At 24.9% G+C, this 17,261-nt stretch overlaps 5 protein-coding genes across 9 annotated transcripts in view; 4 read left to right on the forward strand and 1 right to left on the reverse strand.

Annotated features, from left to right (window-relative positions):
- LOC126903987 (mitochondrial ribonuclease P protein 1 homolog) overlaps positions 1-1,715 on the forward strand; it is an 8,218-nt gene extending 6,503 nt beyond the window's left edge. Inside the window, exons 3-4 of one of the 2 annotated variants that reach the window (XM_050682599.1) lie at positions 1,267-1,471; positions 1,540-1,715. In XM_050682599.1, the coding sequence (XP_050538556.1) occupies positions 1,267-1,464 (198 nt within the window). In that variant the 3' untranslated portion in view covers positions 1,465-1,471; positions 1,540-1,715. The remainder of the gene's footprint in view (positions 1-1,266; positions 1,472-1,539) is intronic. The other variant, XM_050682600.1, reaches the window with a different exon arrangement.
- Positions 1,716-3,854: 2,139 nt separating this feature from the next.
- LOC126903995 (uncharacterized) lies at positions 3,855-6,648 on the forward strand. Of its 2 annotated transcripts, none has more exons than XM_050682612.1 (2): positions 3,855-4,116; positions 4,818-6,648. In XM_050682612.1, exon 2 carries the CDS (start codon positions 4,882-4,884, stop codon positions 5,668-5,670), a length of 789 nt encoding a protein of 262 aa, XP_050538569.1. In that variant the 5' UTR covers positions 3,855-4,116; positions 4,818-4,881; the 3' UTR covers positions 5,671-6,648. The 2 variants fall into 2 exon arrangements, with proteins under 2 accessions (XP_050538569.1, XP_050538568.1); XM_050682611.1 differs by having other exon boundaries at positions 3,857-4,116; positions 4,860-6,646.
- A 1,441-nt stretch (positions 6,649-8,089) lies between these two features.
- On the forward strand, positions 8,090-14,360 carry LOC126903990 (diphthine methyltransferase). Of its 3 annotated transcripts, none has more exons than XM_050682605.1 (5): positions 8,090-8,194; positions 11,749-12,061; positions 12,751-13,005; positions 13,067-13,205; positions 13,306-14,360. In XM_050682605.1, the coding sequence occupies exons 2-5, from the start codon at positions 11,749-11,751 to the stop codon at positions 13,643-13,645; spliced, it is 1,047 nt and encodes a 348-aa protein (XP_050538562.1). In that variant the 5' UTR covers positions 8,090-8,194; the 3' UTR covers positions 13,646-14,360. The 3 variants fall into 3 exon arrangements, with proteins under 3 accessions (XP_050538562.1, XP_050538561.1, XP_050538563.1); XM_050682604.1 differs by lacking the exon at positions 8,090-8,194 and adding an exon at positions 8,450-8,590; XM_050682606.1 differs by lacking the exon at positions 8,090-8,194 and adding an exon at positions 8,450-8,590 and having other exon boundaries at positions 12,754-13,005.
- On the forward strand, positions 8,791-11,649 carry LOC126903981 (DNA replication licensing factor mcm5). Its single transcript, XM_050682590.1, has 4 exons — positions 8,791-8,808; positions 8,891-9,725; positions 9,819-10,546; positions 10,894-11,649. The coding sequence occupies exons 2-4, from the start codon at positions 8,925-8,927 to the stop codon at positions 11,552-11,554; spliced, it is 2,190 nt and encodes a 729-aa protein (XP_050538547.1). The 5' UTR covers positions 8,791-8,808; positions 8,891-8,924; the 3' UTR covers positions 11,555-11,649.
- On the reverse strand, positions 13,887-15,532 carry LOC126903996 (barrier-to-autointegration factor A). Its single transcript, XM_050682613.1, has 3 exons — positions 15,369-15,532; positions 15,159-15,308; positions 13,887-14,071 (listed from the first exon to the last, which is right to left on the reverse strand). Exons 2-3 carry the CDS (start codon positions 15,279-15,281, stop codon positions 13,925-13,927), a joined length of 270 nt encoding a protein of 89 aa, XP_050538570.1. The 5' UTR covers positions 15,282-15,308; positions 15,369-15,532; the 3' UTR covers positions 13,887-13,924.
- Between the last annotated feature and the right edge of the window lie 1,729 nt (positions 15,533-17,261).

Raw genomic sequence — 17,261 nt, forward strand, 5'->3', positions numbered from 1 at the left:
TAATTTGCTAACCGTAACACAGCAAGCAAATTAAACTCAGTCAAAATGAAAATTGAGAATAATTCTCTGTTATTTTATATGTTACATTATAGTATAACATAATTATTGTGCTTATCTAAATGCTATTATGTATACATCTATTTTTAATACATCAGTTGAACCTACAATAGCCTATTGCAGGTTCAAATGATTTACTCTATTGTCAATAAGACATACTTTACAGGTTTTTACATGTGTACTAATATTTATTTTTTTCACTGATTAGTCTCCAATAATTAATTTTATTTACCTCTAACAAAAAATATCGAAAATAATAAATGAGTTCTCTTAATTTAAGAGTACTCAATATTTGACTCAAATTACCCTCTTGGTAATTATTTAGGTGGAACCGTTTGCTCTTAGTTAAAATAAAAACATTATTATTTTTTTTTAATTGTATTCTTAGTATTTGAAATACTTTTGTAAAGTAATTGAGTATTACTCAAATACTTTTGTATGAAAAGTATTCAAATAGTATTTTAAATACATTTTTTTTTAAATATTTGAGTATTATTTAAAATACTTTTTAAAAGTATTTTTTACAACTATGACCATTTGGTGATTAAATATTCATAAAATTGAATCAACAAGGTTTAAACATAAAATGATTTAAACTAAATTAAATATTAAAATTGTTGTTAAAATAATTTTTTGATGATAAATTCAAGTACATAACAAAGATATTGATTTAGTTGTATAAAAAGAAAAATTATTTTATGAAATTCAAAATTTAAGATATTTAATATATTTTGTATTTGAGCTTTAAATACTAGTTCTAAACAAAAAATGAAAAACACTTTTTGTAGAGTATGTCATTTCTTGTACTTTTTATTTCAAACATTTCTTTGTATTTATAATATTTGGTAAGTTATTGAAGATAAGTAAATAATTTAAAAAAAATCCCAGACAAATTAAAACTTTGAGCTTAAGTTGCCATGTGTTAACATTATTGAATTTGTCTTAAATTTTGCAAAGGTTATATATATATATTTTTTAGTTTATCATTTAGATCAGAAATTTCATTATTAGTCATAATATTTAATTGACTATGAAAACCATATTACTTGACTAATAAATACTAATTTATTCTAAATAAATTCTAAATTTATTCTAAATTTTATTTCTAATTTTGTTTTACAAAAAAACTTCCTGAACTACTGGTTGGATTAAATTACTAAACTACAATATAGCATTTAACGTAGTAACTCTCTTAAAAATATTTTTTAGATGGTAATGATCATGGCAGATCTTAAAATTGATAATAATTGGTTAAATGCTTTACTACATATACCAAGAAGAAAAATTTTAGAAGTAGACGCTTATCAAAGAAGACATTTGAACAATGATAACAGACTTACAGCTAAACATATTCGAGAAAAATTCAGAAAAAATTCTATATACGATTTATTAATTAAAAAAAGATAGTACTCGAGTATGATGCTAATTCTAATATGATTTGTTAAACTTTTGTAAAAAAAATTTAATTAATCTTTTTTTTAGAATAGAATATAATTATGAGCAATGCTTAAAGTTGGTTGAATTTTTATTATCAAATTATCACTATTGAATGAACAATGAGTAATCAAGATTTATTATTTCTATTTGAAATATTTCAAAGAATTGAATTTATCACAGGCAAAAAATAAAAATGCGTATTATTTTATAAAAAAAATTCAACTTTTAATTTTTGTTATATCTATAAAATAAAAAAATTTAATATAAAATTATAACTTTTTCATAAACTTACATTCGCACAATGTATTTCTTCTTTTCTTCCTCGCCTTAATCCCAACTGCTAGGGATCGGTTACTCGTATCCTAAACTCCACTAGACACGATCTCCCACATCAACTGTCCTCAAATCGCTTTCAATAACATCTCTCCATCTCTTTTTTAGTCTTTCTCTACCTCTTCTTCATTCAACATTCATTTCTATAACTATTCTTACGTCTTCCGATTCTTCTCTTTTCATAACATGACTAAACCATCTAAGTCTATTTTCTCTCATCTTATCTACATTGACGCCACATCTATACTCCCTCTTATATGGTCATTTCTTATCCTATCTTCTCTAGTCACTCTACTCATCCATCTAAGCATTCTCATCTTTGCTACAGTCATTTTCTGCTCTACTTTCTTATCAACCGCCCAACACCCTAAACCATACATCATAGCTGGTCTCACTACAGTCTTGTAGAATTTACCTATCAGCCTCATTGGAATTCTTTTATCGTATAAGACGCCAAATGCTTCTCTCCACTTTAACCACCTGCACTTAATTCTGTGTCTTACATCCTCATCAATACCACCGCTCTTTTGCACAACTGACCCTAAATACTTAAAACTTTCCACCTCTTCAATCACGTCCTCGCCTATTGTCATTGATCTCCTCATTTCACCTACCTCATGTTCTCCTTTGTCAAACTCGTACTCTATATACTCTGTCTTACTTCTACTTATTCTTAAACCCTTTTCTTCAAGAGCTGATCTCCACATCTCTAGCCTTTGATTAATTTCCGCCTATTAACACTATATCGTCAGCAAACAACATGTACCACGGCACCTCCCTTGTATTACTCTAGTAATTTCATCCATCAATATAGAGAATAAGTAAGGGCTTAAAGCAGAATCCTGATGCACTCCTACTCTTACCCGAAAACCTTCTGTTACTTCTACCACACTTTTTACCCTAGTTCAAGTGCCATCATACATATCCTCTATTATATTAATGTACCTTTTTTCAATAATGCCCACTTTAAAACCTCTCTCGGTACTCTATCATACGCTTTCTCCAAATCTATAAATACCACACACAGCTTTTTCTTCTTTTCCCTAAACATTACTTTTAGTTGCCTCACACAAAATACTGGCTTCATTGTTGACTTGCTCAATGTATTTAAAATTTTAAAACTTTTATTAAAAACTAAAATATAAATTTTTATAATATTAAAATAATTAGGCTGAAAGTGAGGTGTATCCATAATGAGTTTGTGTCCATGCCACCATTTAATTAAAACATAAATTCAGTATAAAAATAGAATTTACAATTAGATAAACATAAATAGAACATTGACAGACTTAAAAGTGAATTTATATTCATAATTAATATATTTTTGTTTTATAATTATGTTCCATTTAAGTTGCTAATGAATATCAACACGCACTACAATTAATTTTTATGAATATAATTATTTTATATACTTGCAACCAAAGCTAATGTATTACAAGTATAAATTATGCACTCTTACAAATGAATCAAGTCGCAATTAGTAACAGAGTAGTCAAATAATTTCTACTGTGATCACCACCCCCAGAGAAATCTAATTGTAATTTTTAATATATTTATCTATAATATAATATGGAACCGGTCTGCTGAGTAAAATTATTAAGTTTATTCAATACATAGAGTTAGTCTGTTCATACCAAGTATTGTATTTTTAACTATTAATAACATAACCTTTTTTGAAGATTAAATATTATATTTCAAATTTGAAATCGTGTTGTATTTATCAACTAAGATTGGATCATTTCCCTGCAACACAGCCATCACTTTTATTAGAGGCTGAACACATATATTATAAAAACATTTCACTACTCATGTCATCTAATGAGGAATCCATTACCTTTTATCATAATAAATTATCAGTTGATTGACTGATTGAACATAGAGCCACTTTTAATGTTAGAAAATATTAGTAAATTACTAAAATAGTGAATAATCTTGATGTTTGATCCACTTAGTATTATTGTATTTGTTAATTATTGTTGTTCATTGATTAAAAATTAGTATTGTTTTTATTATTAATTCAAATGTACATTGCTTGTATACCTTTTACGACGATAAAATTTTTTTTTAATTTTTTAAAATAGGATTGACGTATAAATATTCTTATAAAATTGATATATTTATGTTAAACAAGTGAATACGTAATAATTAATATTACAAGTGATAAGTAATAGATTATATCAAATCGTTTTGTTTAACTTATAACCATAGACTAGATTATTATTAAGTACTTATAACCTACTTTTTATTTTTACTCCTATTAAAAAACATATTTTTCCTCGATTTAAACTAGTAAGTAAACATCTAAATAATTAGTGTTTATGTTAAAGAAAAGTAATGTAATATTTAGTAGAATTTAACTACTTACCTATAATTTATGATTTACCTCTGGAAAAATGTACTCTGATTCGTATATTAATTTCTCATATTTAATTTTTGAATGAAAATTTTTACCAGAATTGTAACAAACTTCAATAAAAAAAAAAAATTAATTTGTTCATTAATTTTAAATATTCACACTTCTTGCTTTTAGATCTCATTAACATAAGGTGGATTACTATAACTTTATAAATAACTTCTAATAGATAAAAGGACATAAGCGATATATATATATATACATATATATACTTTATTTTAGAAATTAAAAATATAAACATTTTTTTAATAAAGCTAAATTAATTACTGCACATACCGTGAAGATTTTTTTTCTGTAATTGTTGATTATTCTATACAATTTTAGTAGTTTATCACATAATTTTTTCTATAGATTTTAAACTGTGTTATAAATTAAATGACAATAAACTCATACTTTTTAATTTACTTTTTGAAAAATAGTTTTATCATATTATAAAAAAAAAAATTTTAATTATTATCCCATTCTTAACAAACCTATCATTTTACTGCCCTTTTACTTATTAAGGATCTTTATTTTTGCAATTTTTTAGATTTAGATAATATTCCTTTCATTAATTCTATTATTTTATCTGATATAGAGTAAAATAACTATATCTAAGTCATAAAAATACTATTTTCAGTTATTATTTAAAAGAAAAAATCATGGAAAATAGTTTGTTAGAAGCAATTAAATCTGGCAACATGGGATGTCATTCAGAATTAACCATTATTCCTATATCTCAAAGTTCTAAATCAAACAATCCATATGCTGTATCATCTACTTCTCCACAAAGTACAGTTTCTTTATCATTGGTTCCAAATTCAAGTAGTGGAAAGAGCAAAAATAAACATTCATTACCATCTAATTCTCATGGAACTACTCCTCGTAAGAGAGGAAAAACTAGTTTGCCTAATATGAATCATATGCCTTATGATATGAGTAATTATAACCCTCTGTTAGATTTAACAATGAATCGTAAACACTATGCTAATTATACGCCACAACCTGAACAACAATGGCCTTTTAATTTACCTTTAAATTATCCTGAATTTCTAATGAATCTTAATCAAGCTAATAAAAGAAAACCTTATGCTTATGAACAACCAAAAGAAAAGAATGTAGTAAATTTTAATAAAGAAAATTCACATAACAAAATAAAAAATTATAAAAATGAACATATGCCTCCACCTCCTCAAGCAACATCTGATCGTATAACTGGACAGCTTGAGAATGTTGAAAGAACTTTTGACATTGATTCATTGAGCTGCGAAGATGGTTGGGCAAAATATAAAGAATTATTAAGTGTCATTGAAGAAATGTCTGGTTCAATTAGACCGATATACACAGGATGCAAAAATTCAACAGAACGATTGAAAAAATCTATTCACAAAGCAAAAACATTAGTAAGTGAGTGTTTGAAAGAAGTGGAAAAAGTATCCAGACAACTATAATACTAAACTGACTTATTTTGTTGCATATTTTTTTTTTCATAGAATTCATTTATTCTAAAATTAAAAAAAAATATATTTTCTATTTATACTTAATACTTTGTTTACACATATTTTGACTGTTGATGATAATAAACATCAGATCAAAGAAATAGGCTATTGATTTAATTTACTGTTAATAATATTAGTTGCCTTAGTTTTTTTTTTTTTTATAAAATGAATATTTGTTTAATGTTTAATAATGAAGAATAACATTTAATATAATTATAATGGAAAAAAGAATTATAGAAAAATATTTACTTGAAAAAATAATACAATACAGTAATTTTAATAAAAATTCGATATGATAAATTAAATCACCATGACTGACCGGAATATTAAAGGGTAGTTTTTATATTAATATGTATACATTAATATGTATATTGGTGATAAAGTATTATATGAGGCCTTTATCTAATATTTTCATTTTCAATTTGTCAGGGTATTTTTATATTGTTAAAAAGTTTTGCGAAATATTTCAATAATACAATACTAATTATATTAAGTATACAAAATTTAATTATATTTTTTTTATGTATTATTTTATTTAAATAATTATAATATTTAATTGAATAATTCTGCTTCAAAAATATTATATTTTTTACTTAATTTAGGCTCTAAATGATAAAGTTAATGGATGAGAAATAAGTTCATAAGCAATTGTTTAATTTATTATAAACCAAGATTTAATATAACTTTGATCAAAAAGTATTTTAACCATTATGACTAAATATCAATTATTTTTATTTTATTGCTTGCAAATATTGGTGATGAATTATTTTCATAAATAATTTAAAAAAAAAGTAAATATTTTAGAAAAAATTCATTGCACAATCAATTTTTTAATCAGCTAATTAAGTTTAGGTTACTAACATTGCACATTAATTACTTTATACTTCTAAAACTTAATATAATCTTACAACAATCAGTTCTTACAAGAATGTTAGTTCATTTTACAATCTTTGATATTTTTAAATTTAATTTAAATTCAAAAATTTTATTGTAAAAATAAAAAATAATTAAAATTTTAAAAGAATTTTTTTTAATTATATTTAATTTAAATTGAGCTAGTTAAACAAAATTTTAGTAATAGTTTAAAAATTTAATAATTGTAAAGAAGTTCTAACAAATATATGTGAATATTATATTTATTTTTTTAACAGGGTTAAATGTTAAACAAATTCAATGTAGTAGTATTATTTTATATTTTATATTGATAAAAGACAATATTGATGTTTTATTTAATCAATAGAATATTTTTATTTTTAGAATAATGAATTAGATATATAGATAATATCTTGACCTATTATGGTAATCCTGTAATAGAAATTATGTTTTAAATTATTTAATTATAGTTTATTTAATGGTATGTTATAAATAGAACCAAAAAATGGCAACGAATGTACAAAAAAAAGTATTAATTTATATTTTTAATGCTGAATATTTATTAATAAAAATGCATTGTATACCTTAATTATTTAATATAAGTTTTATTAAAACAAATAGTTAATTAAAAAAATATTGTATTTACATTTCTCTAAACATTATTCTAAAAATTTAATCACGACGACTTATCACTATCACTTATTCTATGTGCAAATGGCAGTCAAAGTTTAACAAAATTAGAAGTTTATTTTGCTTTTGGAATAATCCACCAATTTCTTAAAATTAAACAATGCAAAATGTAGTTGATTTGCATCGTAGCATTTCTTAGGATAGTGATTTTAATCACTATCAGATATCATCTATACTTGTCCCAACTATGCTACATCCACACTGTGGCTAAGCTCATCCTAGTCCCACCATATTTGCGTCTATGCATTTAATGTACAGTTACAAGATTGTTTTTTAATAAAGACTATGAATAATAATAAAATTGAGATCACATGTTTGTGCAATAAATTAATGAAATAGCGGTTAATGAGTTTTTGCACTAAGCCGACTATATGAATTAAAATCTTAAGTGACATAATTTTGTCATTAGTTAAAAGGTTGCGAAAAATGTTTAATTTTTTTAGGTGGCAACCATAGATATAAATAGGGGGGGTAGTGCTTTGGATACTTACAATCCCCAGAGATATTCATCTCTAGCGGTACAATGTCAATCACTTCAAAAAATGTTGATAAATTACATTTAAGTAATTTTAATGGGAGGAATTTCATGTAACGTTCCCATTTATTTTTTATTATTTGCGCGTATGGGGCCACAGATAAAATTTAACCACCCACTTCCTTATAATACTTGAGTTATATTTTTTGATATCAGAAAAACGTAAATAAGATTCAAAATAAAATTTTGTCATTTCACTATTAATCTCATACATTTCTGTCTCAAACAACATATGAAAATTAATTAAATGTAATATAATACTTTGTCTATAAAAGCTTTAAGTGAATTTCTATATTTAAATCACTTTTGCGATTATACTTTTTTAAATGTTTAACTACGTATGCAATTAAAATGCAATAATCAGCTCATTTTAAATAGGTAAGCTAATTCAAAGTATTTTTATAGTGATTTATAAATTTAATAGTAACATCATGGTTTCTCGAATATAGTCATTATTTTTGTTCATAATATTATCACATCCTCAGAGAATAACTTCCATAGCCTTAACAATATTTATCAAAATATATTATCAAGGTGGTAATACAACCTTGCACACTACATTCAACATTTATAGTAAATGCATTTACGTTTTATCATATAGTATTTTCATATATATTGTGGTTTTATCTTCAGATCGGATATCCTTAGATCGTTCATAAATAATTTAAAATTATATCATAGAAATTTTCTTTTAAAAAGGTTTAAGTATTTGTGTATCCAATAACAGTTTATATAAATATAATAATTGAAATACTCATCTTTAAGATAGTTTAAGTAAGTAAATTTATATATTAATAAATATATTGTAGATGATAATGAGTAACTGTCAACTTACCAAAATGAATATTGTTTTATAAATGATGTTGCTAACTTCAAAGATTAACCATTTCTATGGTACAATAATGATTTTCCCGCCTTTTACTAATCCAGACGCTTGACTGTAGGAGATGTTTTGTTTAATTGAATATGAGGAATGGAAATTCTAAATTGTGGTAGTTTTAATTTTTTTTTTGAGTTGTAATTTTATTTATTTGTATTTATTTTTTTATATTAATACATTTATTAAAACCACAGATCAACTAATAGTTGAAATAATAACTATTAGATTATGGAAGGCTTTGATACACCTGGAATTTTTTTTTCTGATACATTTGGAGATGATGACAATTTGGCGTCATCTTTATTAAATGCACGAACTATTAAAAAGTCATTTAAAGAATTTTTAAAAACATATAATGAAGATAATTTTAATTATAAGTATAGAGATACTTTAAAACGAAATACCAATTTGGGTCAGTTTTGGCTTGAGATTAATATTGAAGATTTAGCTGGTTTTGACGAAAATTTAGCTGACAAGTTGTATAAACAACCAATTGAACATTTGCCCGCCTTTGAAGATGCTGCTACTGAATTAGCTCAAGAACTTTCAGCTACAGACAACCTAGAAGATATTGAACATGTTCAAATATTGCTATCAACCAATTCTCTACCATCTTCATTACGTTCAATTAAATCTGAATCTATATCTCGATTAGTTAAAATTCCTGGGATCATTGTATCAGCTTCTAGTATTCGTGCTAAAGCGACGGAAATAACTCTACAATGTAGAGCTTGTCGAAATGTTTTATCTCATTTACCCGTTAAACCTGGTATGGATGGTTATGTTTTGCCTAGAAAATGTTCAACTGAACAAGCAGGAAGGCCACAATGCCCACTAGATCCGTACTTTATTATTCCTGATAAGTGTAAATGTGTGGATTCCCAAATATTAAAATTACAAGAGTTAAGTGATTCTACTCCTCAAGGAGAAATGCCTCGTCATGTTCAACTTTATTGTGATAGATATTTATGTGAACGAGTTGTCCCAGGTAATCGAGTTATGGTAGTTGGTGTGTACTCAATAAAGAAGGTTAGTATTGTTTTGTAGAATTAACTATTATATTTCTCCAACATTAAAATGAATTATTTAATTATATTGTACTATTTATTTTTAATAATATAGGTAAAGACATCTAAAAAACAAAAACTTGCAGAAAATTCTCGAACTGTTGTTGGTGTTCGAGCTCCATACTTAAGAGTATTAGGATTTCAGTTAGATGATCAAGTTGGAGGTTTCACTACATCTGTACCAACATCTGTAGAAGATGAGGAATTATTTAGAAAATTAGCATCTTCACCAGATATTTATGAGAGACTTGCTAAGTCAATTGCTCCATCTATTTTTGGTTTTAATGATATTAAAAAAGCAATTGCATGTTTATTATTTGGTGGTTCACGAAAAAGACTCCCAGATGGTTTAACACGCAGAGGAGACATCAATATATTATTATTAGGGGATCCAGGTACAGCTAAATCACAATTACTTAAATTTGTTCAACAAGTTTCTCCAATTGGTATATATACATCTGGAAAAGGATCATCAGCTGCTGGTTTAACAGCTTCTGTGACTCGAGATCCATCATCGCATAATTTTGTTGTGGAAGGTGGTGCTATGGTTCTAGCAGACAGTGGTGTTGTTTGTATTGATGAATTTGATAAAATGAGAGAAGGTGATAGAGTTGCAATTCATGAAGCTATGGAACAACAAACAATTTCTATTGCAAAAGCTGGCATTACCACTACTTTGAACAGTAGATGCTCAGTAATGGCTGCCGCTAATTCTGTATTTGGTAGATGGGATGACAGCAAAGGAGAAGACAACATTGATTTTATGCCAACAATATTATCTCGGTAGATATTAAATATCCTTATAAAATGTATATGCTTTAATATTAAATTTGAGTTAATCTTTGAAAAATTCCTAATTGAAAATCTTTACATTCATTTATTTTTATTAATTTTGATATTAAAAAATTAAAGAATTTCTATTTTTATTACATAAATTAAGTAATATAGGTTTTATAATTTTTTTTATACACTCTTATAAGTTAAATTTATGGAAATAAATATCTAGAAAATTTAAATAAAATATAAGTATGAATTTTATAAATAAAAATATCTTAAGTGATCTTTAAAAACAGTTATATTAGTAAGTTATGTGTTAAGTTATTATTTCAATATTTTTTTTGCATTTTCAGGTTTGATATGATCTTTATTATTAAAGATGAACATAATCAAAATAGAGATATGACACTTGCTAAACATATTATGAATGTTCATTTAATGAATGGTCAGAATCAACAAGAAGTGGAAGGTGAACTACCATTGTCAACAATTAAAAAGTTCTTAAATTATTGTCGGCAACGTTGTGGTCCCAGATTATCTGAAGAAGCTGGAGAGAAACTTAAAAGTCGTTATGTTCTTATGAGAACTGGTTGTCATGAACTAGAATCAGAAAAAAAACTTGCCATTCCTATTACAGTTCGTCAATTGGAAGCTATAATTCGTATAGCTGAATCATTAGCTAAAATGCAGCTGCAACCATTTGCTACAGAAACTCATGTTGATGAAGCATTGAGATTATTTCAAGTATCCACACTCAGTGCGGCTACTTCTGGTTGTTTATCAGGTGTAGAAGGTTTTTCAACTGAAGAAGATACTGAAACATTACAACGTATTGAAAAACAATTAAAACGAAGATTTCCAATTGGATCTCAAGTATCTGAATTCAGTATAATACAAGATTTTCTCCGGCAAAAATATCCTCAAAGAGCTATTGACAAGGTCATTTATCTAATGATACGTAGAGGAGAAATACAACATATTATGCAACGTAAAATGTTAATTAGGTTAAAATAATCAACAAAAATACATATTTTCATCTAAATTTTTATCATTCTTTGGACCATATGGTTTTTATATTTTTGAATAAAGAAATCTACATTTTATACTAATTTATGTGTTATTGTGTTCATTTTTTTTTTGTTCAAAATGTTGGCTTGTCAAATAATAAATAACATTTTAGTATTTACTTTTTATACATTTCTTTGCAGATGTATTCAATAAACAAAGTTACTCATTTGGAATCTCATGATACAACATACCCAGCAGATTCTGTAGAATGGTGCCCTATAAAAGATTATCATCATGTACTTGTTTGTGGTACTTACAAACTTGACGAAGAAAAAAAAATTAAAACAGGATCTATAAATTTATACACTTTAGAAAATCAAATAACAATTAAATTAGTTCAATGTATATTAGATGATGCTGTATTGGATTTGAAATGGAACTATAGTTTGTTCTCAGGAAAAATACTATTAGCTGCAGCGTTGTCTGGGAATCATATCACCATTTATAGTTTAGGTTAATTACTCCAATTTTTTTCTTATTTATCAATATTATATTTTCATAGTTTCAGAGCTCTCTATAGGTGACTCAAATATATGTTAAATTATCAGTAAACATTTATCATTTAAATCATTTCTTTGCTTATTTTAATAGATGATCTAACCTTTTTTAAATAATAATTCAACAAATTTTTGTGCTAAACACGATGGTAGATTCTGAATAAAATTTTAGTTTTGATTTTTGCAAATGACTTAAAATCGACTTCAAAGTCATGTGTAGTGACTTAAACTTGATATACAGATCTCAAATTTTGCAAGTATCTTTTAAATATAGCTAATTAAAGTTTAAAATAAGATTTTATAAAAAAATTTTTATGAGTAATTCATTACGTTATTACCTGTTTTTCACAAATTGGTGATAATTTCAAAAACTAGTATCATTGATAATTCTAATTCTAGATTCAGAATCAAAAATTAAATTCCTTTCAGAATAATTATTTTGAGCAAAAAAAAATAGTGCTTAAATAATTTATTTTATAAACAATTTTAATTTCCCTAAAAAATACTTGTTTTGAAAGCTAAACGATGGACTTCCAGTAACATATTTTTTAAATTTTAAGTCAAAATAGAATTATTCTTACATTTTTTGGAATTGAATGATAATTTTAGAGTAAAAATTACGAATTAATTTAAAAATATTTTTAGAAGAAATGAATACTGGATTAAGGTTGAAAGTATTTACGACCTTCAATACTCCAGCTACTAATAATGAACCACACATGAGTTTATCTATAGCTTGGTCAAAAATGAATGATTCATTCAATCTTGCTATCAGCGATTCTCATGGATTTATTACCTTGGTAAATATAACTAATGGAACAATTTACAGCTTTAGTGCACATAATTATGAGTCATGGATTGTGGCTTATGATTTCTGGAATTCTAATTTATTGTATACAGGTATATATTGTACTAACAAACTATAAACTGTGTATTTTAGTTGAAATATTTGATTAATTAGGTGGTGATGATTCTAAATTCAAATGTTATGATAAACGTAATAATTTTGAAAAACCTGTGTTTGTTAATAATGAACACAGTCAAGGAGTTACAACATGTACATCTAACATGCTTAGAGAAAATGTTTTAACTACAGGAAGGTATACTGATTGATATTATCTGGGAAAATATTTTAAATATTGTTTATATATAATATAATAGCTATTTTTGTATTCATACATTAATATTTTATGTTTACAGTTATGATGAGAATGTGAGGCTATGGGACACACGTAATATGAAACATAGCTACAAAAACACCAAGGTAGGAGGAGGTGTTTGGAGATTAAAATGGGAATCATCAACACAAGAGTATCTATTAAGTGCTTCAATGTTCAATGGAGCACATATAATTAACACTTTTAATATGTCAGCAAATATTTGTCAATCATTTGGGGAAAAAGAAAAAAGGCTTTTCTATGGAGCAGATTGGTGTTTTTTGTCTATTGATACCCCTGATATATGTGAAAAAAAAAATAGTAGAATAATTAGTATGTGTTCATTTTATGACCATAAACTAGATTTATTTCTTGTCAATTAATAATTTAACTTAGTTTTTGAATTAAGTTATTACCTGGTATATTACAATAGTTTAATATTTGTAATATTAAAAATGAATTAACATAATGATTCAATCAATATTAAAAGTTAATAATATACATACAATCAATATAAATCAATTTTGTATATGTTATAAAATAACAGAAAAAAAATCTGACATTTTATTTTAATAAGTGCAACAAATTAAAATATTAGTTAAGGAAAGAAATTAAAAATCAATAATTTTACATAATTCCTTAATTTATTGAATATTGTAAAACTAAAGAAATTCATCACACCAAGCCTTAAGACAGGCATGACAATCTTTAGATTGTTTCGAATTTGCCTTTATTATATCTTTTAACCAATCACAAAATAATTCTTGATCCATTTGTAAAAGTAGAAATTGACCCAAAACATTGTATGCCTAAAATAGATTTAAATTTAATATTTCAACATTTAATGATATGTTAAAAGTATTTTAACATTAGAACATCAAAAAAAAAGTCCAAAATACCTAAAGATAAACATAAAATTACTCGTGTGTCACCTTCGTTTTTTATTCTATCTTTTTATTTTACAGGTGTTAATAATTATATTTATACAAGCAGCACAAATATTAGATACTGAATGTTTCTTAAAATAATAATTATTTTTAAAATTTTTGTTAATTATATTTTTTGTTATATATTTAATATAGATTTATCAATTATTAAGTATATTTTTTTAATTCATCCCTTATAAAGATATCAACTTTAATTTTTTAAATGGCAACATACATACTTAACTAGCCTATAAAATAAAAAAATGATCTAATTAAGAAAATAGCTAATGGATAACAACTTTTGACTCATAACTTTAAGTTATAACTATTATAAAATTTAGAGTGAGGTAAAGTGTGGGTGATGTTACTTTTAACATTAGTTATTACACTGCCTTGCTCTTCATCTACTTTATAATAAAAAATTTGAATAATTTTCAAAATTATGAATCAAAAGTTGTGAACAGTCTTATTCTTCATTAAATTTTTAGATATTCAATAATTAATAAATCAAAAATATATAAAAAGAAAAAATACCAAGAATGATTTTTTTAATTATAATAATATAGTTAAATTTTATAAAAAACATTTAATGTTTTATAATATGCACAAAGTAGAACAATAATTAAGTTAATCTATTCTGGAAATTTAGAACTAAAAATAGGATGCCTTAAGTTTAAATTACTAGCCAAGTTACTACTTAAGGAATATAGGATAATACAATTAGAGTAATTTTTTAATTGTTAACCAACTATTTTTTGTTTAATTAGGTTTTTAATAAATTAAAAAAATACTTAGCAATATTTCAATGTTTCTTTATGAAAATTTAAAAATAATATATTCCAAAAATAGGATCTACCCTCATAATTATAATTTAATTCACTACACGTTAAAAAGATAAAAGTTCAATTTTTAACAAAAATGGAACACAGACATTTAAACAATTACTTAAAAACAAATATTAAAGACTTACTTTAGTAAATCCTTGTTCTTTTAGTCTAGCAGCTAATACTGGTCCAATACCAGCTAAATCTTCGACAGGTTTATCTCGCATTGGTTCTCCTGCAAACTCGCGATGTTTTTGGCTAGTTGACATTTTTTATCGATCGATGGGAAATTTTAACTGAAAAAATATAATTTATGATTAATTCATAATTTTGAACAGTCAAATATAAAAACTTACAAAAAGAGAAATAATATTTTCTATGAAAATATTTAAATTTTAGTTGAAATTATAAGTTACAAGTAGTAAGATTTTAATATCGCAAGTCCGAAATTTCTAGGCTTCTGTAACAAATTACGCTAACAACGAAACTCGTTTTTAAACCCAAAACTTCGGTAAAATGATAAGACCTCTGATTGGTAAATAGTACCAGTGATGCCTATTTAGATAAATACAAATAAGACAAACAATGAAATCTGTTTTTATTTCAGTTTAACTATTTTACTTATTAATCTATACGAAAATTAAATTCCGAATACATTTTGGAATTAAATTTTTTTAGATTTAGTCGAAATATTTTTTTTATTGTTAGAATATTAAAATATTAATAGATACATCATAAACAGTATGAGAAGTTTTAAATATATGAGTCTGATAACACAAAAATATAATTTAATATTGTATTAAAAAAAAAAACTGTAAAATTAAATATGTGTGTTAAACAATCACAACATTTTCTATTTAATATCTTATTAAAGAATAATATACAGGTTTTAAGGCATCTTAATTTTTTAAAATATTTCAATTTCGGTATAAAAAACCTAATTTCCCGTACGATTCATTTCTTATATAACTACTCTATTCATTAAAAGAAAGCTTTGTGTCAAAAATAATGCCTTGTACAAATGTTACCAACTCGGCAACCGTACGTCACATTCCTTCAGTGTATAAAAATGGCAATTTAAGCTAAATCAAATTTCAAATTTATTTTTCTCAACTTAAAGGAAGTAAATAAATTTAACTTTAAATGCTATATAAAACCGAGAATTTTAACATAAAAATAGCATATTTTTAAATACGATAGCCATTTTACCAATGAAAACAACGAAATTTTTTTTCATATTAAAGTATATTACATACGCTTTAATTTATACTTTCATTACTAAATTTATACATACGCTTTTAATATTTTCAAAAGTTAAGTTAAAGAAGTAATTTTTTTATGGAAAAGTTATTATTTTGAAGTCCCATGTGGGCAGAAGCAGGATCAGATTTTCAAAACAAATATACCTAATGTAACTATAAAAAAAAATTGTTACTATTAATCTATAATTCAAAAAGTTATGACTGTTTAAGTAAAAAAAATTGGAAAAATGTCGAAAATTACTGATTTTTGAATTTGTAATTTTCTTTGAAATTTCCCCCATTTACAGGGAGCAAGGGAAATTTTTTCAATTTTTAAGGGTTAATCTTCGACTACATAGAATTTGTGATCTTTTGACGTGTCGTTAAAAGAAATTAGTTCGGTGAGAGCTGAGAAAAAGTGGGAACAGACACAAAAAAAAACACACATCATAGTAAAATTAATACCTTTTCAGCTTCGCATCGAAGCTAAAAAAAATACAGTGAAATGTAAACTGTACCAAAAGTTATAGACTTATTAGTTAGATCTGTTCTATCTTGTATATTTTTTAAAAGCATATAATTTTTATACTATTATGATTGACTCAGGATATATTAAAAACTAATTTTAGAAGGGTGACTTAACCTTTTTTTTACTTTGGTAGCATACTAGAAAAAATTATTCTGCTAAAAAACAAAGTGATGACTAAAAATAAAAGTTTTTATAGCCATATCTTGTAAATATCGACTTTAAAAAATATCATTAAGACTAGTTGCCATTAAAGCCATTGAGGGTTATAAGAGCGATTGCCCTCTTTATTAGGGCCCTGGAATAAATTTTAAATTGCACAATCTCATTATTGATAAATAAGTACACTAGTGTATATTATATACGTGGTTTCTCAGAAATTTTTGTAACCACTAAACAAATACATAAATAAAACATAATTACTACTTTAGTATATGTAGTATATTTTCTTGATGATTTTCAAACATTGACTTGTTTATAAT

The sequence above is a fragment of the Daktulosphaira vitifoliae genome, unplaced genomic scaffold, assembly GCF_025091365.1.
Source record: "Daktulosphaira vitifoliae isolate Bord-2020 unplaced genomic scaffold, ASM2509136v1 Scaffold_4, whole genome shotgun sequence".
Classification (NCBI taxonomy): Eukaryota; Metazoa; Arthropoda; class Insecta; order Hemiptera; family Phylloxeridae; genus Daktulosphaira; species Daktulosphaira vitifoliae.

What these genes read in the sequence shown, in the direction of transcription:
- LOC126903995 (XM_050682612.1), top strand. Translation starts at nt 4,882, where the DNA reads ATGGAAAATAGTTTGTTAGAAGCAATTAAATCTGGCAACATGGGATGT.
- LOC126903981 (XM_050682590.1), top strand. Translation starts at nt 8,925, where the DNA reads ATGGAAGGCTTTGATACACCTGGAATTTTTTTTTCTGATACATTTGGA. An exon ending in GTGTGTACTCAATAAAGAAG is followed by an intron (nt 9,726 to 9,818) that starts GTTAGTATTGTT and finishes TTAATAATATAG; the next exon opens with GTAAAGACATCTAAAAAACA. An exon ending in ATGCCAACAATATTATCTCG is followed by an intron (nt 10,547 to 10,893) that starts GTAGATATTAAA and finishes TTGCATTTTCAG; the next exon opens with GTTTGATATGATCTTTATTA.
- LOC126903990 (XM_050682605.1), top strand. Translation starts at nt 11,749, where the DNA reads ATGTATTCAATAAACAAAGTTACTCATTTGGAATCTCATGATACAACA. An exon ending in TATCACCATTTATAGTTTAG is followed by an intron (nt 12,062 to 12,750) that starts GTTAATTACTCC and finishes AAATATTTTTAG; the next exon opens with AAGAAATGAATACTGGATTA. An exon ending in TTCTAATTTATTGTATACAG is followed by an intron (nt 13,006 to 13,066) that starts GTATATATTGTA and finishes TTGATTAATTAG; the next exon opens with GTGGTGATGATTCTAAATTC.
- LOC126903996 (XM_050682613.1), bottom strand. Translation starts at nt 15,281, where the DNA reads ATGTCAACTAGCCAAAAACATCGCGAGTTTGCAGGAGAACCAATGCGA. An exon ending in AAGAACAAGGATTTACTAAA is followed by an intron (nt 14,072 to 15,158) that starts GTAAGTCTTTAA and finishes AATCTATTTTAG; the next exon opens with GCATACAATGTTTTGGGTCA.